The 26245-nt window shown below is 43.0% G+C and overlaps 1 protein-coding gene and 1 pseudogene across 1 annotated transcript; both read left to right on the forward strand.

Annotated features, from left to right (window-relative positions):
- The first annotated feature begins 1446 nt into the window (after positions 1-1446).
- LOC101329515 (5-hydroxytryptamine receptor 3C-like) lies at positions 1447-4786 on the forward strand (annotated as a pseudogene).
- Positions 4787-19985: 15199 nt separating this feature from the next.
- Positions 19986-25458, forward strand: LOC101322181 (5-hydroxytryptamine receptor 3C). The gene is given in 10 exon segments (XM_033856349.2): positions 19986-20062; positions 21359-21524; positions 21964-22008; positions 22887-22996; positions 23267-23342; positions 23344-23434; positions 24004-24164; positions 24532-24739; positions 24945-25160; positions 25268-25458. Coding segments are annotated over 10 exon segments (1341 nt in total).
- Positions 25459-26245: the final 787 nt, after the last annotated feature.

The raw sequence follows: 26245 nt of genomic DNA on the forward strand, positions 1-26245 counted from the left end.
CCCACTTTGGGCTCCTAAGTCATTCCTGCCTACCTTAGCAGTTTCTATTTTGGGCTGTCATGATCGTCCACTCGAAACAAAGTTTCTTTTGTACTCTAGGTCTTACTCTTCACCCTTTCTGCAAGGAAAAAATTTCTAACTTTCTGGAAATGTGGCTAAGATACTTGATATAACAATGCCCCAATTCACTCATTTGGTCCGATTGTGTTTTTCTACAGAGATGTGACATAAGACATAACATTGACACAGGCCATTAATATTTATGCTAGCTGAGATGACTAGTTTATGATAATGTATAACACTATTGACAACATAAAGATGTTAAAAACAGATCTGCTCTCTGTTTTGTGACATCTAATTATCATGTAATCAGTGCATAGAGTAAAAAATTGTATGGAGAACTTTAGTCTGGGGGAGAATGAATTAGGGAGGCAGAAAGACTGGAGAGAGGAAATCTAGCTGTGGAATGTTGGAAAAATATGAACAGTAGATAATGAAGCTATGAATCAAGATTTATAATTTGGTATTTGCAATTATTCTGAATGAATACATAACCAAATCACTACATATTGTCACCTTTCCAAATCTGAAGATTCCTTGGCCTTAGAAAAATAATAATTCATATTTCCCCAGCCCATGCTCTATTATTAAAGCGAGTTATTTTGTTATTGATCTCAGCACAGAGCTGCCAAACAGGATGCTTCTCCCTTAATCTTGGCCCAACCTTCTCCCTTCCTGGAGCCCAGAAAGCATACCTGGACAGGGGCAAAGCAGGACACTCTGCTGTGACCTCTCTGGCCACAGCCTCTCACCAGGGTGTGGTCACTTGTCATGAGCAGTATTCAAAACCAGGAACCAAGGGGTGGTCTGAGCTCCTTTAAGCCCCAGGGTTTAGGAGCTCCTGGTGAGTCCTCAGAGAAGAGTCCAGAAGAGGAGGATGGAAGGGGGGTGGCCTGCTAGGAGGGGAATCGTCTTGTGCTTCACTATCAGCCTCCTGCTTCAAGGTAAGATGGGGCAAGAACCGGGAAGACCAGAGTGTGGTTCTGAAGGATATCTAGGAACTTCCTTCTGGCACTCGAAGGACATTAGAATTAACATGTTAAATAGTTCTTCCATAATGTCAGTGTTTTGATTTCCTTTTGGTGACAAATAGAAAGACATTCCACTGCTCAGGACACACAGCCCTCCTCTCTCCCTGACTGCATAGAGATCTACCAAACTGTCCCATTACACCACCTCTCCAATTCTACGTTTTCATTGTCCTCCAGTGCCTCTTCCACCACACCCTCAACCTACCCTCCCTGTCTTTTTCCTTTGATATGGCATCTATGAAAAGAGTAGCCCTGAAGGAGTAAGTAAAATACTAAGAGAGGGTGGCAATCCATCTGAGGGATTGCCTCCATGAGGGAATATTTGTTCCCAGGCTGGGTACATACCTTAAATGTTATGGAAAGAGATGGAGATCACACAAAAGATCACACAAAAATGATACACACTGTATCAGCTGAGAACCTGTGGCTCCCAGACATCATCATCATGGAATTGTGCGTATCTGGGTGGGGGAAAGCCAGCATGAAGCCCATCTGCAAAGAACAGCTGAGGGTCAGTGCAGGGCATGGGGACACCAACAGATTCAGACTGGGGCACAGCCTCAGTTAGGTGACTCCCACAAAACACTATGAGCAGAAGAGATGAGAGAGTGACCTTAGAGAAAGAGCCCAAAAGGAGCACAGTAGGGGAAGACCTGGGATGGAAGGGAGTCAAAAGCTGATGAAGGCACCCACAGCACCCACCTCTCCCTGACTCTCACAAGCAGCGTGGATGTGGATCAGGGACCTCCAGGTCTCAACCGCCTATGTCAGCAGCGAAGGTCGAATACAGTAAGACAGGCCAATGAAGGTGACCAGCACCTGTAATCTGGACATCTTCCACTTTCCTTTTGACCAACAGAACTGCACGTTCACCTTCAGTTCCCTCCTCGACACAGGTGAGCGAGACACATTTTGGTAACCATTTAAGGTTCAAGGGGAAGATATTTAAATGATGTAGGTGTTACTTAGGAAGGTTTTACATTAGTGTTTCTCGACTCTGGCTACCCACTGAAGCTTTTTAAAAATACCAATAACTATGCATTACCTCAGAAATTCCAATTTAATTGTTCCAGGTGGGGCTCAGTTACTGTGATTTTTTTATATCTCCCCAGGTGATGCTAATGTGCAGAGAGGGTTAAGAACTACTGCTTTAATTCCTCAATAAAGTAAATAAATTAAATAAATAAATAAATAAATACTACTACTTTAGATCTTAGATGGCCCTTGCACCAAAGAGGCCCACCTGACCCTGAGTTGCTGCACATCTATAATTTTTAGTTCAAACCTTTTAACATTAATAGCTAACACACTTAAACTGATAATTAACGTAACCGAATGCCACCAGGTATCCTGTGGCAGAACTGGACAAATTAATCATTATAATAGGCATGTGTGTAATTATAAAAATATTGAGCTGTTCAAGACTGAGTCCACTAAAACAACATCATAGAACTGGGGAATTGAGAAGAAAAACAGGAAAGTTCTTGACTCATGTTTGAGTCATATCTAATCTTCCCATAACTTTGACTTCAACAACAACAAATAAACTCCCAATGCTGCAGCCCACACATATATGAATTGCTGGTCCTGTGACCCATCTGAGACAACCTGGATGCCCTGCTTTAAAGGACAGAGAAGAGAATTTGTTGAAGAAGCTCAGTGAAGGAGGAATTGAATCTTGTGTACAGGAGACTTGAGGAGACTTCTGGACTGAGCGGCCCCGGCCTCCCTTGCAGTGGACAGCATGCTCCTGGGCATGGATAAGGAATTGTGGGTGATAACAGACACGTCTCGTAACGTCATTCTGACCCAGGGGAGTGGTAGCTCCTGAACATCGACAAGGCCACCCCAGAGACGCTGGTGGACAGCAACCTATATGACCAGATCATGTTCTTTGTAAGTCCAGGGGCCCCTGTTTGACTTCCGAGCCCAGTTGCTCTGTGATTTTCCTCTTGATCTAAGGCCCTTTGGGATGTAAAAATAGTTCCAGGGGGTTAAGCCCCTGCTCCTCACTCTACCCCCTACCATAACTGCCCTCAAGAAGGATCCCCAAGGCCTCTGCCCTGCAGAGAGGAAGAGCAGCTGGGCTGTTGTAAGAATGGGCAGTCCTGTCCAATGCTCCAAAGTGCCCCACTTGCCCCTAAAAGTCTACAGTTGTGTTCCCAGCAGGTGGAACATAAGGGAAAATTAGACAACAAAATTGGGGGCACTTTAGAAGAGGTCACAATTAAATGCATCTGTTACCCAACGAGGTCATCCCATGGCCAGCCTAACTGGACATCAGCAAGGATTGGATAATCAAATATAGAGTTGAGGGACTTCCCTGGTGGTGCAGGGGTTAAGAATCCGCCTGCCAATGCAGGGGACACGGGTTCGAGCCCTAATCTGGGAAGATCCCACATGCCGCGGAGCAACTAAGCCAGTGCGCCACAACTACTGAGCCTGTGCTCTAGAGCCCATAAGCCGTAACTACTAAGCCTGTGTGCCACAACTACTGAGCCTGCGTTCCACAACTACTGAAGCCCGCACGCCTAGAGCCCGTGGTCCACAACAAGAGAAGCCACTGAAATGAGAAGCCCGTGCACCACAACGAAAACCCAACACAGCCAAAAATAAATAAATAAAATAAATTTTAAAAATATATATATATAGAGAGAGAGAGAGAGTTGAGTCCTCTGGCATCGGTTATTTGCCACATCCTCCACACTCCTCCCCACCAGGTGGCCATCAGGCGCAGGCCCAGCCTCTACGTCATAAGCCTCCTGGTGCCCAGGAGCTTTCTGATAGCCATCGACACCCTCAGCTTCTTCCTGCCGGCAGAAAGTGAGAACCGCGCCCCATTCAAGATGACACTCCTGCTGGGCTACAACGTCTTCCTGCTCATGACGTTGAATGACTTACTCCCTGCCAGTGGCACCCCACCCCCCCATCAGTATGGTCCCTCCCACTTTCCGGGGAAGCAAAGGCAGCAGGGGACATGCTGGGAGGCAGGTAGCAGGAGAACCGCTGCCTCTCCACTTAAGGAGGGAATGGATTCTGAGGAAAGATTGGATTTGGGGAAAAAAATCTTTTTTAGTGAGGAATCTGCCCAGATTTATTTATAGTTTGCTTTGCCTTCAGGTGTCTATTTTGCCCTGTGTCTGTCACTGATGGTGGTCCACCTGCTGGAGACCATCTTCATCACCTACCTGCTGCACCTGGCCACCACCCAGCCCCCACCCAGGCCTCGCTGGCTCCGTTCCCTGCTTCTACACTGCACCAGCCCAAGGAAATGCTGCCCCGCTGCACCCCAGAAGGGAACACGGGCCTGGGCCTCAGCCCTGCCCACCTGCCTGGTGAGGGAAATCAGCACGGCCCACGCGTCCTTTCCCATCACCTCCCCTTCTCTGCTCCCGCCTCCTTCCTGCCCCCACAGCCCCCCAGCTGACCTTGGCAGCCCACAGCTGAGTCTCTGTCTCTCCCTAGGTGTGAAGGAGCCCGTGGAGTTGGTGGGGAAGGCGCCAGGTCCCAGGGAGGCAGAGCTAAATGGGTGCCCTGGGTCAGTGAGGGCCCAGCAGGAGGACGAGGCTCAGAAGCAGCACTCGGTCAGCCTGTGGATGCAGTTCAGCCACATGATGGACACCCTGCTCTTCAGCCTCTACCTGCTCTTCCTGGCCCCCTCCATCGTCACGGTCATCATCCTCTGGAACACCTAGGCAGACATCCACACCCACCTCTCCCTGCAAACCACAGCTTGAAGTTTCTCTTGGTCTTAGGGCCAGCCAGACACAGGCCCTTTCCTAATCTTAAACACCCCCAGTGACTACCATGTCCCCTCTATATTCCCAAAACTCCAACAGGGCCCTACTGAGCAGGTTTAGAACAGCCCTAGACAATCTCCTGACTTTTCATATGCACAGTCCTCAATCCTGCACACTTTCAGTGTTTCTTAGCCACACCTAACCTCTGACTCTCTTACCACTGAAGATCGGGGTCAGTGGAGTCTCTCCCTGATTGACTGTCCCAATAAACAACTTTCCAGGGCTTCCCTGGTGGCGCAGTGGTTAAGAATCCGCCTGCCAACGCAGGGGACACGGGTTCAAGCCCTGGTCCGGGAAGATCTCACATGCCGTGGAGCAAATAAGCCTATGCACCATAACTATGAGCCTGTGCTCTACAGCCCGCAAGCCACAACTACTGAGCCTGTGTTCCACAACTACTGAAGCCCGCACGCCTAGAGCCCGTGCTCCACAACAAGAGAAGCCACCACAATGAGAAGCCCGCACACAGCAACAAAGAGTAGCCTCCGCTTGCTTCAAGTAGAGAAAGCCCAGGCACAGCAACGAAGACCAAATACAGCCAAAAATAAATTAATTAAATAAATTAAAGAAGACAAAAACAAAAATGACTTTCCAGGAAGCACTGGCTCCTCAGTACGTTTATTATAGCTCCACAAACACTGAGGTAAAGAGTTCTCTCGCAGAAGCTTTGATACTTCACCCTAAACAGGTGTAATCTGATTTGATTTTAAGTCTCTCAGGCACTTTCAGAGATTCAAAGGAATGAAAAGGTCAATCTCATTTCCAAGAAATTACTATAAAATACTGACAATTGCAAAATGTCCCTTTCATCAACCACTTCCATTTCATTTTCTTTTGTGTCATTTTTTTACTCTGACAGTTCTTCTGATTTCACAAAATCAAATAGAGAGGGCTTTCTGAATATACATGCCTGGAGGAGGGCCAGGAAGACTAGTTAAGGGCCTCAATTAAAGGGTTCAGGTTACATAGTTGTACAGCCACACAATGGAATGCTTTGTAGCCATTTAAAGTGAGAATACAGATCTCTGTTAAAACCATGGAAACAGGTCCATGATATATAAAGCAGAGAAAACAAGTTACAAAACACTATGTATACATAATTTCTCTTTTAAAAAATAGAGTGCTAGATAGAAATGCAGAGAAAAAGGTATGGGTGGCTAGACACCAAAAAAAAAATAGAGCAAATTTTGCCCTGCATAATAGGATTATGAGTGATTGCTATCTTCTTTTATATCCTTGTCTGTGTTTTCAATGAGCATGTATTATTTTTACAAAAAAAAAACCCAAAAAACCAACAACAACCTATTTTTTAAAAAAGAGTTCCGTATTAACAGTACTTCACACCGCCACCAGCAGATATCCTGTGGAGGACTCTTAACAGCTAGCTGGGAGCAAGGACCCGAGGAGAGAGAGAAATTGAAAGGGAAATGAAAGAATATGAAGGATGAATATCTGGATTATGTTTTAATTATATTCAGTTAGATGAACAGATTTCAGGGATTTATTTATATTTCTGCCTCCACTTGGAGAGTGTGCCTTCCTAAAGGTCAGGTATAATGTCTCATCCATTTTTACAGTTCAGTATATGGTACCATGATCATGATGCCTGACACATCATAAGTGCTTAATAGACTTGTTGAACTATTAAATGCATGAACGAACACCAGCCAACCAAGAATCAGTGTCTATTAGCTCTAGGTGTAATCCCTTTATCCCATCTTGGCATTCCATCTTTCATGTATTATTTAAGCCAGTCTGAGACATTTAGTCACCCAAAGTAGTTTCTTATTTCAGTATTCAATAATTCTTAAGCAATATCTTGAATCTTTAACTCAGCCTTTTAACATATTAAGTGCAACACACAGCTGGCATGCCGAAACCTTACATAATAAAGAAAGTTTTTCTTCCTTCACATAACTTTTTAAATTAAACTTTGTATTGCAATACAACATACATACAGAAAAGTGTATGCATCTATGTGTACCACTCAATGAATTTTTAAAATTGATCACACCTGCATAACCACCACCCAGGTGAAGAAATAGAACAACTTTAGGAAAAACACTCCTTGGGGCCCCTCCCAATCATTACTCCCATTTATTCTCTCTGAAGATAATCACTAACTTGACTTCTAGACTCGTTTAGCGTGTTTTAGGATTTTAGATTAACGGAATTACAGTATGTATTCTTTTATGTCTGGCTTTTTTTCCTCAATATTATGTTTGTGAAATTTAGCTATGTTGTGTGAATAGCGATAGTTTGTTCATATTCATTGCTGTATAGGTTTTCATTTAACTACTTTTAGGTTAGTAATTGTAGTCTTATTTAGGAGTTAACAGACTCAAACTTACATTAGTTAAAATCACTGCTCACTTATTGATATTAAAAGAACATTGGGGGACCTCCCTGGCAGTCCAGTGGTTAAGACTCCATGCTTCCAATGCAGGGGTGTGGGTTCTATCCCTGGTCAGGGAACTAAGATCTCATATGCTGCAGGGCACAGCCAAAAGAAAAGTTTAAAAAATAATAAAATAAAAATAAAAGAACATCAGCAGATTGCCTTCAATCATGCATTAAACTAGATAATTTAACAGTACTTGCTTATCTCCCTTTATATCCTCAGTTAAAGGGTATAATATCTTAAATCCTTCTTGTAACAAGGAAGGGGATGAAAAAAGTTGGGATTCTAGATGCATGGTCCAAAGCCTTCTCTCTTCAGGAGAGGGTTCACTCAAGAGTTGAGGGTTCCCTCTTGACCATATGATATTGTGCTGGGAGGAGGAACTGGTTTACAGTGAGAGTATGTCTCCATCTTTCCTACCCATTTCCATATGGGTATTTTCTCATTTGCCTGATATGTAAGTCACTCAGCTAGCATAAATATAAAGTTATAACTATAAAACTTCTGGAAGAAACTAGAGCAAAACATACTGCAACACTGTGATAAGCAAAGATTTTGTACACTGAACAAGGGACTATAAAAATAACCAGGTGTATTAGAAGAAGCAAATATAATTTCTAAAAACAAAAAATATAATTATTGAAAAAAAAACTTCAGTGGATAAGTTAAAGCAAATTAGAGACAGATAAAAAGGAATTGGTGACTTAGAAGACAAGGCTGAAAATATTTCTCTGCCAGAAAGTGGCAGAGAGATACAAAGGAATGGAGAAGGAAAAATGAAATGAGGAAAGAAAATCCTAAATGAAACCAAAAGTCAAAAAGGAAGAAAAAAGAAACAAAGTGTGAAATAAGATGGCAGAAATAAATCCAAATATTTTAGTAATAAAAATAAATCTAAATGTACTAAACTCAACAATGTAGTTAGTATTTGTTTAGTTGGATTTTTAAAAGACACACCTAAAATCTAAGGACACAGAAAAGCTAAAGGTAAAAGATAGGAAAAGTTATGTAAAGCAAATACTAATTAAAAGCAAGCTGGGAGGTGGAGTCAAGATGGCAGTGTGGGAAGACACGGACTTACCGTCTCCCCACAACTAGGACGCCTGCCGGCCGCTGGTGGGGGACTCTGTTGCCCAAGGAGATGGGAGGAACCCCAAAGTGAACTGGTAGGAAGCAGAGGGACTGAGGGGGAGGAGAAGTGGAGGCCAGACAGGATCAGCGCCCCTGAGGCCAGGGAGATCAGGACAGGCAGGTGGGAGGGACTCTCCAGGAAGAGCGGGAGAGGAGCAGAGGGCGATCGCCTGGCCCACTGGGGCTAGGGAGCCTGCTGAGCTCCCAAGCTGGTACCCCCCCCAAGGCCCCCGCCAGGCCACGTGGGTCCCTGGGGGCATAGGAGGGAGGCCTGGAGAGATCAGGAGAGGCAGGCAGGAGGAGCCATCTGGGAGGAGCGAGAGAGGAGCAGAGGGCGATTGCCCTGCCCAATCGAGCCCAGGAAGCCTGCTGGGCTCCCAGGCGAGGTCCCCTGCCCTCTGAGACCAGGGGTGGGGGGCACACCTGGGCCCCTTCTGTTCCTTGAGCCTAAGCCTCAACCCCCATAGCCCCCAGGGCCTCTTCCAGCCCTGTGGGTCCTAAGCACAGGCCCAACCCACCACCCAAACCTCACCCTTGCTTAGGCCCCGCCCTCCACAGCCAAGACCTTCCCCCTCCCCCCCTTTTTTTTTCTTTACCCTCCTCTTTTTTACTACTGTGGTACTGATGTACCTTCTGGTTGTTGATTTATCTATATTTTTATTTTTATATTTTTCCTAACATATCTGTTAGTTTCCTAGCCTAATTTATTTTTTACTTTGTTATTGTTTTGTTTTGTTTTGTTTTGCCACCACACGTGGCTTGTGGGATCTTGGCTCACGAGCCAGGGGTCGGGCTGAAGCTCCTGCAGTGGGAGCTCTGAATCCAAACCACTGGACTAACAGAGAACCTCAGACCCCAGGGAATATTCATCAGAGTGAGGTCTCACGGAGTTCGTCATATCAGCACCAAGATCCAGCTCTACCCAATAGCCTAAAAACTCCAGTGTTGGAAGCCTCAGGCCAAACAACAAGTAAGACAGGAACACAATCCCACTCATAAAAGAAAAAAACTGAGATGGCAAAAAAATATGTCACAGATGAAGCAGCAAGGTAAAAACCTACAAGACCAAATAAATGAAGAGGAAATAGGCAATCTACCTGAAAAAGAATTCAGAGTAATGATAGTAAAGATGACCCAGAATCTCAGAAATAGAATGGAGGCAGACTGAGAAAATACAAGAAATGTTCAACAGAGATCTAGAAGAACTAAAGAACAAACAGACAGAGATGAACAACACAATATTGAAATGAAAAATACACTCAAAGGAATCAATAAGAGAATAACTGAGGCAGAAGAACGAATAGGTGAGCTGGAAGACAAAATGGTGGAAATACCTGCCGAGAAGCAGAATAAAGAAAAAAGAATGACAAGAATTGAAGACAATATCAGAGACATCTGGGACAACACTAAATGCACCAACATTCAAATTATAGGGGTCCCAGAAGAAGAAGAGAAAAAGAAAGGATCTGAGAAAATATTTGAAGAGATTATAGTTGAAAATTTCCATAACATGGGAAAGGAAATAGTCAATAGTCAATCTACCCAGCAAGGATCTCATTCAGATTCAATGGAGAAGTCAAAAGCTTTTCAGACAAGCAAAAGCTAAGAGAATTCAGCACCACCAAACCAGGGTTACAACAAATGCTAAAGAAACTTCTCTAGGCGGGAAACACAAGAGAAGAAAAAGACCCACAAAAACAAACCCAAAACAAGTAAGAAAATGGTAATAGAAACATACATATCAATAATAACCTTGAATGTAAATGGATTAAATGCCTCAACCAAAAGACACAGACTGGCTGAATGGATACAAAAACAAGACCCATATATATGCTATCTACAAGAGACACACTTCAGGCCTAGGGACACATACAGACGGAAAGTGAAGGGATGGAAAAAGGTATTCCATGCAAATGGAAATCAAAAGAAAGCTGGAGTAGCAATACTTGTATCAGATAAAATAGACTTTAAAATAAAGACTGTTACAAGAGATAAGGAGGGACACTACAAAATGATCAAAGAATCAATCCAAGAAGAAGATATAATAATTATAAATGTTTATACACCCAACATAGGAGCACATCAATACATCAGGCAAATGCTAACAACCATGAAAGAAGAAATTGACAGTAACACAATAATAGTAGGGAACTTTAACACCCCACATACACCAATGGACAGATCATCCAAATAGGAAATAAATAAGGAAACACAAGCTTTAAATGACATAAGAGACCAGATAGATCTAACTGATATTTATAGAACATTTCACCCCAAAGTGGCAGAATACACTTTCTTCTCAAGTGCACATGGAACATTCTACAGGATAGATCACATCTTGGGTCACAAATCAAGCCTTGGAAAATTTAAGAAAATTGAAATCATATCCAGCATCTTTTCTGACCACAACACTCTGAGATTGAAAGTCAATTACAGGAAAAAAACTGTAAAACACACAAATACGTGGAGGCTAAACAGTGTGCTACTAAATAGCCAAGAGATCACCAAAGAAATCAAAGAAGAAATAAAAAATACATAGAAACAAATGACAATGAAAACATGAGAACCCAACCTATGGAATGCAGCAAAAGCAGTTCTAAGAGGGAAGCTTATAGCAACTCAACCTCACCTCAAGAAACAAGAAAAATCTCAAATAAACAATCTAACTGTAAACATAAAACAGCTAGAGAAAGAAGAACAAAGAAAACCCAAAGTCAGTAGAAGAAAAGAAATCATAAAGATCAGAGCAGAAATAAGTGAAATAGAAACGAAGAAAACAATAGCAAAGATCAATAAAACTAAAAGCTGGTTATTTAGGAAGATAAACAAAATTGATAAACCCTTAGCCAGACTCATCAAGAAAAAAACGGAGAGGACTCAAATCAATAAAATTAGAAATGGAAAAGAAGAAATCACAACTGACACTGCAGAAATACAAAGGATTATAAGAGACTACTACAAAAACTATATGCCAATAAAATGGACAACCATGAAGAAATGGACAAATTCTTGGAAACGTACAATTTTCCAAGACTGAAACAGGAAGAGTTAGAAAATATAAACAGACCTATCACAAGTAATGAAATTGAAACCATAATTAAAAATCTTCCAACAAACAAAAGCCCAGGACCAGATGGCTTCACAGGCGAAATTCTATCAAACATTTAGAGAAGAGCTAATACCTATCCAGCTCAAACTCTTCCAAAATATTGCAGAGGGAGAAACACTCCCAAATTCATTCTATGAAGCCACCATCACCCTGATACCAAAACCAGAAAAAGATACCACAAAAAAAGAAAATTATAGACCAGCATCACTGACGAACATAGATGCAAAAATCCTGAGCAAAATACTAGCAAACAGAATCTAACAGCACATTAAAAGGATCATACACCATGAACAAGTGGGGATTTATCCCAGGGATGCAAGGATTCTTCAATATATGCAAAACAATCAATGTGATACACCACATTAACAAATTAAGAAACCATATGATCATCTCAGTATATGCAGAAAAAGCTTTTGACAAAATTCAACACTAATTTATTATAAAAACTCTCCAGAAAAATGGGCATAGAGGGAACCTACCTCAACATAATAAAGGCCATATATGACAAACCCACAGCAAGCATCATACTCAATGGTGAAAAACTGAAAGCTTTTCCACTAAGATCAAGAACAAGACAAGGATGTCCACTCTCACCACTCTTATTCAACATAGTTTTGAAGTCCTAGCCACAGCAATTAGAGAAGAAAAAGAAATAAAAGGAATAAAAATTGGAAAAGAAGAAGTAAAACTGTCACTTTTTGCTGATGACATGATACTATACATAGAAAATCCTAAACATGCCACCAGAAAACTACTAGAACTAATCAATGAATTTGGTAAGGTTGCAGGATACAAAATTAATGCAAAGAAATCTCTGGCATTTGTATACACTAGCAATGAAAAATCAGAAAGAGAAATTAAGGAAACACTCCCATTTATGATTTCAACAAAAAGAATAAAATACCTAGGAATAAACTTGCCTAAGGAGGAGAAAGACTTGCACTCAGAAAACTATAAAACACTGATGAAAAAAATCAAAGATGACATAAACAGATAGAGAAATATACTATGTTCTTGGATTGGAAGAATCAATACTGTGAAAATGACTATACTACCCAAAGCAATCTACAGATTCAATGCAATCCCTATCAAACTACCAATGGCATTCTTCACAGAATTAGAACAACAAATCTTAAAATTAGTATGGAGACACAAAAGACCCCGAATAGCCAAAGCAATCTTGAGAAAGAAAAATGGAGTTGGAGGAATCACGCTCCCCGATTTCAAACTATACCACAAAGCTACAGTAATCAAGACAGTATGGTACTGGCACAAAAACAGAAATATAGATCAATGGTACAGGATAGAATGCCCAGAGATAAACCCACGCATATATGGGCACCTAATTTATGACATAGGAGGCAAGAATATACAATGGAGAAAAGACAGCCTCTTCAATAAGTGGTGCTGGGAAAACTGGACAGCTACATGTAAAAGAATGAAATTAGAAAACTACTTAACACCATACACAAAAATAAACTCCAAATTGATTAAAGACTTAAATGTAAGACCAGACACCATAAAACTCTTAGAGGAAAACATAGGAAAAGCACTCTTTGACATAAACCACAGCAAGATCTTTTTTGACTCACCTCCTAGAGTAATGGAAATAAAAATAAACAAATGGGACTTAATTAAACTTAAAAGCTTTTGCACAGCAAAGGAAACCATAAACAAGACAAAAAGACAACTCTCAGAATGGGAGAAAATATTTGCAAATGAAACAACAGACAAAGGATTAATCTCCAAAATATACAAACAGCTCATGGAGCTCAATATCAAAAAAACAAACAATCCAGTTTAAAAAAATGGGTGGAAGACCTAAATAGACATTTCACCAAGGAAGACATACTGATGGCCAAGAGGCACATGAAAAGATGCTCAACATCACTAACCATTAGAGTAATGCAAATCAAAACTACAATGAGATATCACCTCATGCTGGTCAGAATGGCCATTATCAAAAATCTAGAAACCATAAATGCTGGAAAGGGAACCCTCTTGCACTGTTGGTGGGAATGTAAATTGATACAACCACTGTGGAGAATATGGAGGTTCCTTAAAAAATTAAAAATAGAACTACCATATGACCCAGCAATCCCACTACTGGGCATATACCCTGAGAAAACCATAATTCAAAAAGAGACATGTACCACAATGTTCATTGCAACACTATTTACAATATCCAAGACATGGAATCAACCTAAATGTCCATCGACAGATGAATGGATAAAGAAGATGTGGCACATATATACAGTGCAATATTACTCAGCCATAAAAAGAAACGATATTGAGCTATTTGTTGTGAGGTGGATGGACCTAGGGCCTGTCATACAGAGTGAAGTAAGTCAGAAAGAGAAAAACAAATACCGTATGCTAACGCATACATATGGAATCTAAAAAAAATGGTACTGATGAACCTAGTTGCAGGGCAGGAATAAAGAAGTAGACATAGAGAATGGACTTGAATACTTGGGGTGGGAGGGGGATGCTGGGGCGAAGTGAGAGTAGCATCAACGTATATATACTACCGAATGTAAAATAGTTGGCTGGTGGGAAGAAGCAGCATAGCACAGGGAGATCGGGCTCGGTGCTTTGCGATGACCTAGAGGGGTGGGATAGGGAGAATGGGAGGGAGGCTCAAGAGGGAGGGGATATGGGGACATGTTTATGCATATGGCTGATTTGCTTTGTTGTGCAACAGAAACTAACACAGTACTGTGTAGCAATTATACTCCAATAAAGATCTATTAAAAAAAAAAAAGGCAAACTGGAACGGTTCATCAACATCAGACAAAATTTTCATTAAGACAAAAATAATTATTCAGAATAAAGAGAATCTCAACATAACGATAAAATGTTTAATCACTTGGAGAATATAAACATTATAAAGTTGAATGCATCTAATAAAATAGCCTCAAATATATATAAAGCAAAAATAGAAAGAATTAAAAAGATAAAGTGACAGTTCTGTAATTATAATAGATTTCAACACATCTCAAGTTGATAACACATTATTGAAAAAATAATATACTTTAACCACACAGTTAAATTAGATTTAATGAGAATATATAGAACTCTACAGTTAACAATTGGAAAATACATTCTTTGCAAGCACATTTGGAATATTTACAAAAATTAACTATATATAGACTATAAAGCATGTCTCAAAATTTAGTAGCAGTCAGACTGTATTCTCTGAAATTATTGTTATTATTATTAACACTTAAATAGTACTAATTATGTACCAGCACTGTTCTAAGCATTTTATAATTATGACCTTATTTAATCCTTATAACAACATGATGAGATAAGAGCTATTACTATCATCCATTTTATAGATGAAGAAACTGAGGCAAAGAGGTGAAGTAACTTAAGTAACTTACACACAAGATCACACAGCTTGTAAATGGTGGACCTGGGATTCACACTGAGGGAGTCCAGCTTTAAAGTTCATGCTCTTAACCACTTTTCTATGCTGCCTCTTTAGTCACAAGCTAGGAACAAAAAACTTTTCCACATTTGTAGACGAAAATGTATGTTTCTAAATAACTCATAGATCAAAAAAATAATTGATTTTTTTAATCTCTTAGAATTGAAACTAGTACATAACAACACTTGAGGGAGATAAATATTTCAAAGGAAATGTGCAACTTTAAATAAATATATAGGGATTTCCCTGGTGGCGAAGTGGTTAAGAATCCGCCTGCCAATGCAGGGGACACAGGTTCGAGCCCTGGTCCGGGAAGATCCCATATGCCGCAGAGCAACTAAGCCCGTGCACCGCAACTACTGAGCCTGTGCTCTAGAGCCCGTGAGCCACAACTACTGAGCCCGTGCACCACAACTACTGAAGCCCACGTGCCTAGAGCCCGTGCTCCACAGCAAGAGAAGCCACCGAAATGAGAAGCCTGCACACCACAACGAGGAGTAGCCCCCGCTCGCCGCAACTAGAGAAAGCCTGCACGCAGCAATGAAGACCCAACACAGCCTAAAATAAATAAATAAATTTATAAATAAATATAAATGAAAAGAAGAAAGGATGCCACAATTCTCGGAAATGTGAAAGTAATGTGTAGTAACAGATCAGTGGTTACCTGGGGTCAGAATGGAGTGGGGAAGGGCAGGAGGGAGTGGTTGCAAAGGTTATAACCACTCTTTGGTTGTGATGATGGTTTCACAGGTGCATATATATATGTCAAAACTCGTCAAAGTGGAGTCTTTGAACAGTTTATTTTATGCCAATTATACCTCAATAAAACAATTTTATAAATGTGCCCATAGGGAAAAAAACTTAAACGTTATACGAGGGTGTAAAGTGAAAAGTCCTTCTGCATTCCCCACCTGCCACTACTAATGTCTTTGAAGTCTTCCATGAGAACTTTCCCAAGCATATCCATCTATCTCCCTTTCCTCCAAGGAGGTAATAACTCTTCTAAATTTTGTATTTATTATTCTCTTACTTTTTGTTTTAGTTTTACTGCATAAGCATATTTCAAACAATCTGTTGTTTAAATATGTATATTTTGGAATACACATATGTTAGATAATATCATACTGTATATATTACGCAACTTGTTTTTTATTATTCAACATTGCACTTTTTTTTCCAACGTTATACTTTTGAGATTTAACCATGTTGATAGATGAAGTGAAGTTAATTCAGCTCTTTGCTGCATAGTATTCCATTACATAATTATCTGCACTAATATTATAGCCGCTAGCCACATGTGGCTACTGAGCACTTAAAATGCAGCTGTTATGACTGGGAGACTGAATTTTTAATTTTAGTTAATTTAAATTTTAATAGCCACATGTGACTAATAGCTACATACTAAACAGTGCGCTGCTAGAGTATGCACCTAGAAGCAGAACTGCTGGTTCTTACAATACACACATCTTCACAGCATATTGTTTTCCAAAGTGCTTTTACTCCCACCCACAGTGCACCCACAGTGCATAGGAGTTTCTGTGGCTCTACAGCCTCACCAACACTTCTATTATCAGACTTTTAAAATTTTGCCATCTATTGAGTGTGAAATTATATTTTCTTGTGATTTTAAGTTCATTTGCTTTCCATAATTGCAAATGAGATTGAGTTTCTTTTTATTGTTTAGTGACTGTGTTTCCCCTTCTGTAAAATGCCAACTCAGTACATGGCTTCAGTACATTTTTATAATACATAGGGGAGGTAGTTGTTGTTATTCATTTATAGGCATGTCATATTTTTCTATTATTATTTTGTCAGTTATGTATGTGTTGCAAACATATTTTCTCAGTTTGTGACCTGACTTTTCATATTTAGTGTCCTTTAATGAACAAAAGTTTTAAATTTTCAACATTGCTGAATTTATGTTTATCACTTTAGGGTCCCGTGTTAATAAATCCTTGCTTATCCAAAATCTGAAATTTCTAAAAATGCAGAAAAACTGGATCACTCACCCATCATTGGTGCTAATGTAGAATGGTACTGCCACTCTGGGAAAGAGTATCCCAGTTTCTTTAAAAACTGTATATGCAGGGAGTTCCCTGGTGGCCTAGTGGTTAGGATTCCAGGCTTTCACTACCATGGACCACGTGGGGCAGCCAAAAACAAACAAACAAACAAACAAAAAATTGTACATGAGAATACCATACAATCCAGCAATTACACTTCTGGGTATTTATTCCAGAAGACTTATGTGCACACAAAAACCAGAACACAAATGTCTCTAGCAGCTTTATGCATAATAGACAAAAACTATAAACAACTCTGTGAAGAAAAACATATTTGACCCCTGCTCCCAGTTCCTGACACAGAGTTCCTAAAACCCTGTAAATTCCTGAGTGATAGGGGTGTTAGGAACATCTTTTGTTCTGATATTTGGTCTTTGATCCTGTTCCTGACACAGACCTCCTAAATCCCTTGAATTTCCTGGATGATAGGAGCACTTTTTGCTCTCCTGAGGTTACTTTTGGTGGACTCCTGGATAGCTTCAGGATGGGGACTGTTCACTAGAAAGACCAAGCCATGATTAGAAGCTCCAACCCCCAGCCTCTGAAAAGAGGAGAGGAGCTGGAGATTGAGTTCATAATCAATCATGCCGGGCTTCCCTGGTGGCGCAGTGGTTGAGAGTCTGCCTGCCGATGCAGGGGACGTGGGTTCGTGCCCCGGTTCGGGAGGATCCCACATGCCACAGAACAGCTGGGCCCGTGAGCCATGGCCGCTGAGCCTGCACGTCGAGGGCCTGTGCTCCGCAACGGGAGAGGCCACAACAGTGAGAAGCCCACGTACCGCAAAAAAAAAAAAAAAATTAATCATGCCCATGTAATGAAGCTTCCATAAGAAATCCTGAACTATGGAGTTTGGAGAGCTTCTGGATGGATGAATACATCCACGTGCTGGGAGGGTGGCACACCCCAACACCACAGGGACAGAAGTTCCTGTGCTCAGGACCCTTCCAGACCTTGCCCTGTATGTCTTTTCATCTGGCTATTTATCTGTATCCTTTATTATATACTTTATAATAAACCAGTAAACACAAGTGTTTCCATGAGTTCTATGAGCCATTATAGTAAACTATCAAACCTGAGGATGGGGCTGTGGGAACCCCTAATTTATAGTCAGTTGTTCAGAAGTACAGGAGGCCTGGGTTTGTGACTGGCATCTGAAGAAGGGGGCAGTCTTGTGGGAATCAGACTTTTACCCGTGGGATCCGCACTAACTCTGGGTAGTTAATGTCAGAATTGCTTGGTATGAGGGGGGAAGAAAAACCACACACTTGGTGTCCAAAGTGTTGTGAGTAAAACAGAGGAAATAAGTGTTTTCCCTTAAAACTCAGAAGTCCTTCGCCAGGTGAAAAACAAACTGTGGTACATCCATACCATGGACTACTACTCAGCAATGTAAAAGGGGTGAGTACTTATACAGGCAGCAATCTGGATGGATCTCCAGAGAATTTTGTTGAATGAAAAAAGCCAATCCCAAAGGGTTACATCTGCATGATTTGATCTATATAACATTCTTGAAATGACAAAATTATAGAAATGGAGAACAAATGAATGGTTGCCAGGTGGTGGAAGAATGGGGAGGGAGGTAGTTGTAGCTATAAAAGGGTGACATGAAAGAATCCTGGTGTTAATGTTCTGTATCATGAGTGTAGCAATAGCAATAGCAATATCCTGATTGTTGTATCTCAATATAGCCCATCCCAAAGGTTTTCAATAATGTGAGTGTGAACCAGAACCATCCGGGGAGCTTTCAGACATACACACACAAACCTCCAAATGATTTTTCTACTCACACACATTACCTGACAGTGCCAGGGCTGTAGGCCTTTATAGACATTAGATAAGGAAGGGTAAGTGGGAGAGTTCTGTTTTAGGAGCATGGCAAAATAAAGGATTAGGTTGGGGGAAACTAGATAGAGGAAACCTTATGAAGAAGCTGTTCCAACAGTACATACAAGGGATGACGCAGTTCTGTACTGTGGTGCTAGCTGCGGGGACAGAGTTCTGAGAGGTTTATGTCTCAGAAAAGGAGCTTAGGGCTTCCCTGGTGGTGCAGTGGTTAAGAATCTGCCTGCCAATGCAGGGGACACGGGTTTGAGCCCTGGTCCCGGAAGATCCCACATGCCGTGAAGCAACTAAGCCCGTGTGCCACAGCTACTGAGCCTGTGCTCTACAGCCTACGAGCCACAACTACTGAGCCTGCGTGCCACAACTACTGAATCCCATGAACCTAGAGCCTGTGCTCCGCAACAAGAGAAGCCACCGCAATGAGAGGCCCGCACACCGCAACAAAGAGTAGCCCCTGCTCACCGCAACTAGAGAAAGCCCATGCACAGCAATGAAGACCAAATGCAGCCAAAATAAATTAAATAAAATAAATTAATTTTAAAAAAAGGAGCTTAACCTCTCAAGCAAGCTTCTTAACTAAGTATTGACAGTAATCCCTAATGTCCACAGTTGGATAGAGGATATACTTTTAGGTCTGCAACAAAATAATTACATGTTCTTGCCTCGTGAAATCAGCAAGTGTCCCCGCCACAAGAGAGCATACCATCCCCTCCTGGTGGTCCTGCACTTTCTCTGAGGCACAGTTAGTTCCAGAAGGACCTGAGGCGACCTTTATCAATGGCCTCACCTGCCCCATCTCCCAAGTCCCCCAGTTTTCCTGAAAGGTCCTTGTTACTCAAATTTAAACCACTTATCTAGACAAGGCGGCTAAACAGGCACTTCTCCCCTAGTCTTGGCCTAACTTCCTCCCTGCCTGGAGCCCAGAAGGCATACCTGGACAGGGGCAAAGCAGGACACTCTGCTGTGATCTCTCTGGCCACAGCCTCTCACCAGGGAGTGGTTACCTGTCATGAGCAGTATTCAAAACCAGGAACCAAGGTGTGGTCTGGGCTCCTTTAAGCTTCAGAGTTTGGGGGTTCCTGGTGAGTCCCAAGAGAAGAGTCCAGAAGAGGAGGATGGAAGGGGGGTGGCCCACGACAGGGGAATTCCTCCTCTGCCTCCCTGTCAGCCTTCTGCTTCAAGGTAAGACGGGGCAAGAACAGGGAAAGAGGGGAATACTGTTCTGGGAAAATTCCAGAAACCCCCTCATTCCCCAGAACTAGAAAGCATCTAAAATAACTGGATTATACATTGCTTTTCTCTGTAGTATCTATATCTTGGTTTCCTTTGGGAAACAGATGAAACGCCCATTTCACTGATCAGTATGCATAGCGCCCGTCTCATTTGCCTGCATAGACATCTACCAAATTGTCTGTCCTTCCTTTTTACCACCTTTCTGATTCCACCCCTTTATAATGTTCAACTCTTCCTTTATACCAGGATTAGTAACTATGAACAGGGCCGTTTGGGTCCTGTTAATAATAATATAACTCCTTTCCCACCTCACTTGGGAAGATCTTGTAGAGGAGGTAATGTGGAGGGGAAAGGACAATGTTTGCTTTCCCCCAGATATGCTTCTCCTCAGTCTGGAGATGTACCTTATGAGTTAACTGGTATGGGGAGACAGTAGAAGAGGCATGGGAAAGAACTTGCTGGGCTCAGCTACAGGAATAACCGGAGTCACCTGCGGTTGGCGTGTGGGTGAGGTGGGCAGAAGGGCTGTTACGTTTCGTCACATAGCTCCACCAGTCACGTGGTAGATGATCAATGAGATCTTTTCAACATGGTGATGATGAAAATGGCTCCCACAGATCTTAGAGGAAGTCATCGGGTTTGAGAAGGGCACAGAGCCCAGAACAGTGTAGGTAGTCAATAAATTTACATTGAATACAACGTTCCTTAAGTTCCCACATGTTTTACATCACACTCATGTTTACTTCTCCCCAAACTTTTCCTTTCAGGAAATGAGAAAACATGAAAGTGGGAACAGACCACTGAGAAACAAAATTTTAGGGGAGTTTTGTTCAGTGTCTATGAGGAAGAATCACAATAGAGCTAGACAGAAAAAAGTATGGTCAGACAAAGGCCAAACCTTTAGGGTTATGACTATGGAAGGAATAGGCCTCCCCAGAGAGGCAGTCTGCATACAGATTTGGGTAGGATTTATATGGGAGCAAAACCACAGGAAGAAAGGGCTGAGCCCTGACTCAGCTCACCACATCAACTTCCATCATTTGCCTACCAGACCAGACCAGCCCCCCCCACAGCCCTGGCAGGAAGAACTTGGCATCCGGGAATCTTGGCCTAAGAAGGAGGGGTTCACATGCCCACCCCATGTCCACATTTTCTTTCTCTGCAGAGAGGCTCTAGGGTCCCAGCCCTGGCACTCCTCTCACTTAGGAAACAGAAAAGCCCTATTCCCATCTCACGAGGTCTCTACTCTCTACAGAAAGGGCAAACATTTCAGCATCAGTTGTTCAGTCTTTGAGCAGCGTGGCGTAGACCCTGCTGTCTTCCAGGCTATATTTAACCAGAAGGACTTCCGTCCAGTAATCAACTACAGCATCCCCACTCATATCAGCATCTCCTTCACCCTGTCTGCCATCCTTAAAGTGGTGAGTTTTGACTGATAACATTCTTTCCATAGCCTGCTAATAGGAAACAAGAACTCTTTACCCTGTCAATCCAACACTGCACCTGTCCAGTAGTGAGCAAAGAGTCCCCTGAATGAATTCTGTACAAGTTAAATGTTCATCCTATGGGGTGGAGAGACATGAAAGGGAATGCTGCTGTGACATTTCTGCAGGTAACGTTTGTCCTTGAGTCCTGCCCTTATAGGAAAATTATACTAAGAAAACATTCCCAATGGGCCCCCATGCTGTTTTTTCCCCTATATTTTCCATGCAACCTGCATTTTTCTGAACCACTTTCTTTTGAGACTTGTAATTGAAAAGCTGAACTGTCACATGGGACCACTTAGGAAACAAAGGAAGGAGGTAGACTAGGACCTGATTTCATGGCATTAATGATCCGGGACGGGGATCTTTTGGTCAGGATGCACAACTTCAGCTGCTGATGTCATTTCTGTGGTTAAAGTTGGTATGTAAGCTCAGCTTTCTTCTTCTCTTTTTCTCCTTGCCTGATTTTCTGGCTTTGCTTGCAAAAGTCACATTTGTTGAAATTGACAGTGCCCAAGGAAATACACAAAGCCAACCAGAATGGGGCCAGTGCTGGTGACAAATAGCTTTCTGGGCTGCCAATCAACTTTGAAATTCAGATGGAAAAAAAACAGAAAGATGGAGGGCAGCACAGTTGGAAGCCCCTAAGTAAGCTTCAAGGTCCAAATGTATCCAGCACCCAGCTTAAGATTTCCCTTGAGCAGGAAGTGAAAGGCCAGTAAGACTTTGTTAGCTAGAGAAGAGGGACATTATCACCAGAAAGAGGAGAGGAATCAGAGTTTAAAAGGAAATGTGGTTTAAAAAAAAAAAAAAACCCGCAGGGAATTCTCTGGTGGTCCAGTGGTTAGGACTCCGCACTGCCACTGCAGGGGGCACAGGTTCCATCCCTGGTCGGGGAACTAAGATCCCTCATGCCGTGTAGTGTGGCCAAAAAAAAAAGACCAAAACAAAACAGAAAGCAAGATGCATAACAACGTGCACAGTATCATTCTATCTGTGTAAATAAAAATGAATGCTGGGATATATTTTTTTCTAGAATGATATATAAAAAACTGTTAATAATGGACCTGAGTTGGGGATATGAACTGAGTTGGATTAAATTAAGGAGGGAAAAAAATTATTCTTTATATTATACCTTTCTGGAATTGTTGAAATTTTATCATATGCCCATAGTACATACATTTAGAAAAAAATACATACATATGTATATATTTTTAAGGGACTGGAAGGGCAGGAGATGCTGACATAAACTAGCTCCAGGTTTCAGCCATAACCATCCCTCTGGGCCCTATGCCCTAGATCTGGAGTCACCCATTCATCAGCTGGGACCCAGGAGAATGTGGTGATATCAATAAACTCACTGTGACATCTGAGAACCTGTGGCTCCGAGACATCTTCATCGTGGAATCGTGGGTATCAGGGCTGGGAAAAGCTGGGGGAAGACCCTTCTGCAAGGAGCAGGCGAGGGCACTGCAGGGCAAACCCATTCAGCGGGACCACTGAAAACTTATTCCAGAGAGGAGCACAATCACAGCTCATCAACTTCTCTGCTAGAAATGAGAAAGCAGTAGGGAGAAAAGATGGCGGAGTGGCAGCATTGGGAAGCCCTGCCTTAAGAGCAAAACATAAACTGATGTGAAACCCAGAGCATTTGCGCCCCCTCCCCTTCCACCGCTTAGCAACGATGTGGATCACACTCTGGATGGCCTCTCCGCCTGTGTGACTAATGAAGGTCGCGTTGTGTACAACAAACAGGTTGCAGGTGACCAGCATCTGTAACCTGGACATCTACTTCTCTTTTGACCAGAAGAACTGCACCCTCACTTTTAGCTCTTTCCTCTACACAGGTGAGTTGCAGTGGTGGTTCTGGCACGGGGTAAACTGAGATCAACTGTGGGGCAACAAAAAAACACTCAGAAGCAAAGTCATTTTTTTAATTTTAATTTTAATTTTTTGCGGTACACGGGCCTCTCACTACCGTGGCCTCTCGCATTGCGGAGCACCGGCTCCGGACGCGCAGGCTCAGCGGCCATGGCTCACGGGCCCAGCCGCTCCGCGGCATGTGGGATCTTCCCGGACTGGGTCAAGAACCCGTGTCCCCTGCATCGGCAGGCGGACTCTCAACCACTGCACCACCAGGGAAGCCCACGGTCATTTTTTTTAATGCATAAAAAGGGACAGTGGAGTATTTGCTAATTGGGGGTGTGTGGATGGTGGGGTAGGGGAAGTTGAACTTAAGACAGAACAAGACTTCCTGAGAAAGCCCAGAATTGAAAGAAGGCAGTTGGGCAGCAAGGAAGTCACATTACAGGACTGTCTGAAAGAGGTAGCTAAAGCAGTTGTTGAATCACCTCTCTGAGCCCCACACAGAGTAGGTGCTGAGCAGATGTGTGCTGAGTGAGTGTCTCCCCTGCAGTGGAAAACACGTTGCTGGGCATGGACAAGGAAGTGTGGGACATAACAGACACCTCGCGTGACATTGGCCACACACAAGGGGAGTGGGAGCTCCTGGGCATCAACAAGGCCACCCTGAAGATACCTGTGGGCTTCAGCCTTTTTGACCAGATCATGTTCTATGTAAGGCCAGAGACTCTGGCATGGCTGTCCAACCCCCATATCTTTCTCATCGTACACTTCTAAATCTCAGAGCCTCTCACCTCTTGCCCTAAGACCAGAAAGTCCCTGGGCACCATAACCCTCATAGCGTTCCTCTCTCCCAAGTCCCCCAAAGAAGTCCCCCTCTCTGCACCTGCCAGCTCTGGCCTAGGTTTGCTTTGGTGGGTATGGGGGAGTCCTATTAGTCATATGAAAGCTGCTCCTCATCCAGCCCCAGAAAGAGCCCCTGCTGGAGTGAGGACATCAAGAAAGGAAGAGTCTGGAATCATCTCTTGGTTTCCCTTCAGTTCTAGCTTCACCTGGTTCTCTGCTCTCTCCTCCCCACCAGGTGGCCATCAGGCACAGGCCCAGCCTCTACGTCATAAGTCCCCTGATGCCCAGTAGCTTTCTGATCACCATCGATGCCCTCAGCTTCTTCCTGCCAGTAGAAAGCGAGAACCGCGCCCCATTCAAGATGACACTCCTGCTGGGCTACAACGTCTTCCTGCTCATGACGTTGAATGACTTACTCCCTGCCAGTGGCACCTCCCTCATCAGTATGGCCCCCACCCCACTGTTGAAAAATGAAAAAAGAAAAAAGAAAGAGGCAGGGTAGGCGGGTGAACTGGCTAGATCTGCTGAGGCAGCAGAGGGAGACAGTGGTCATCTTAGAAAGGGCTCAGTGTGTGAGACAGAAAAAAGGGGGGCTTGGTGGTTCCTCTGGACCTGACTCACTCAGGTGTGCTCCTTCCCGCCACCCAGGTGTCTACTTCGCCCTGTGTCTGTCACTGATGGTGGTCAGCCTGCTGAAGACCATCTTCATCACCTACCTGCTGCACCTGGCCACCACCCAGCCCCCACCCAGGCCTCGCTGCCTCCGTTCCCTGCTTCTACACTGCACCAGCCCAAGGAAATGCTGCCCTGCCGCTCTCTGGAAGGAGGATGTGGGCCTGGGCCTCACTCCCACCCACCTGTCTGGTAAGAGAAATCTGCGCTGCCCACACTCTCTGCACTGGGCCCAACTTCCCATTTCTCTAATCCTGTCTCCTTCCCACTTCACAGCTGCGTCTCTGCCCTCTCCACAGAACAGAAGGAGCCAGGGGAATTGGGAGGGAAGGAGCTGGGACCCAGAGAGGCAGAACTGAATGGTGGCTCAGGATGGACAAGGGCCCGGCTAGCTGACCTGTGGGTTCATTTCAGCCACATGATGGACACCCTGCTCTTCCGCATCTACCTGCTTTTCTTGGCCACCTCCATCATCCTCTGGAACACCTAGGAGTAGTGTTCTAACGGTGCAAGAACACCTGGTGTTCAGGTTTCCTTGGCTTCAACTAACCATCCCAGGCCCTGTTCCCCTGCTCCAGTTCACATACAACAGTCCCAGAAATGTGCCCGTGATCCCTGCTCCAGCCTTCCCAGGGCTTAAACAGAACTACTGCCGACTCTCTCAGAACTGACATTATATTTCCAAAACACAGTGAATTCAGAATATAGATGTTTATGTTAGAAATATCATTTTTACTGGAAAAGGAAGGCTTTATAATAAAGGCTACAAATATTTACCAAAAAGTAATTCATGTTGCTGGAATAGAGGACAGGGATTAAACCTCTTGAAAAATAGGCTGAAATATTTATTTATTGTTTTAATAAATATTTATTGAGCATCTACTACCTGCTAGGCACTGTTCTGAATTGTGAAGATACAGCAGTGAACTAAACTGGCAAAAATCTCTATCCACACGGAGCTTACCTTGGGGGTGGGTGGAGACTGACAGTAAAAAAGATAAGTGAGAGAAACATAGAGTATGTGCTAAGTACCAAGGAGAAAAAGCAAATCAGGGAAGGCAGAATGGGAAATGTGCGGAGGGGCTGAAAGTTTAGGAGGGTGGCCAAGTTAGACCTCATGATAACTTCCTGCCGGGCTGGGTCCTGTGCATTGTTCCACAATAATGCCAGCTGGAGACTGCTGTAACCCAGTCTTTTATGAGAGGCTCAGAGGTTATGTAACTTGCCCAAAGTCATGCAGTTCTTGCTATTTTTAGTTCATTTTTTCAGGGATAGAT

This window comes from Tursiops truncatus, chromosome 4, assembly GCF_011762595.2.
Source record: "Tursiops truncatus isolate mTurTru1 chromosome 4, mTurTru1.mat.Y, whole genome shotgun sequence".
In the NCBI taxonomy this organism is placed as follows: domain Eukaryota; kingdom Metazoa; phylum Chordata; class Mammalia; order Artiodactyla; family Delphinidae; genus Tursiops; species Tursiops truncatus.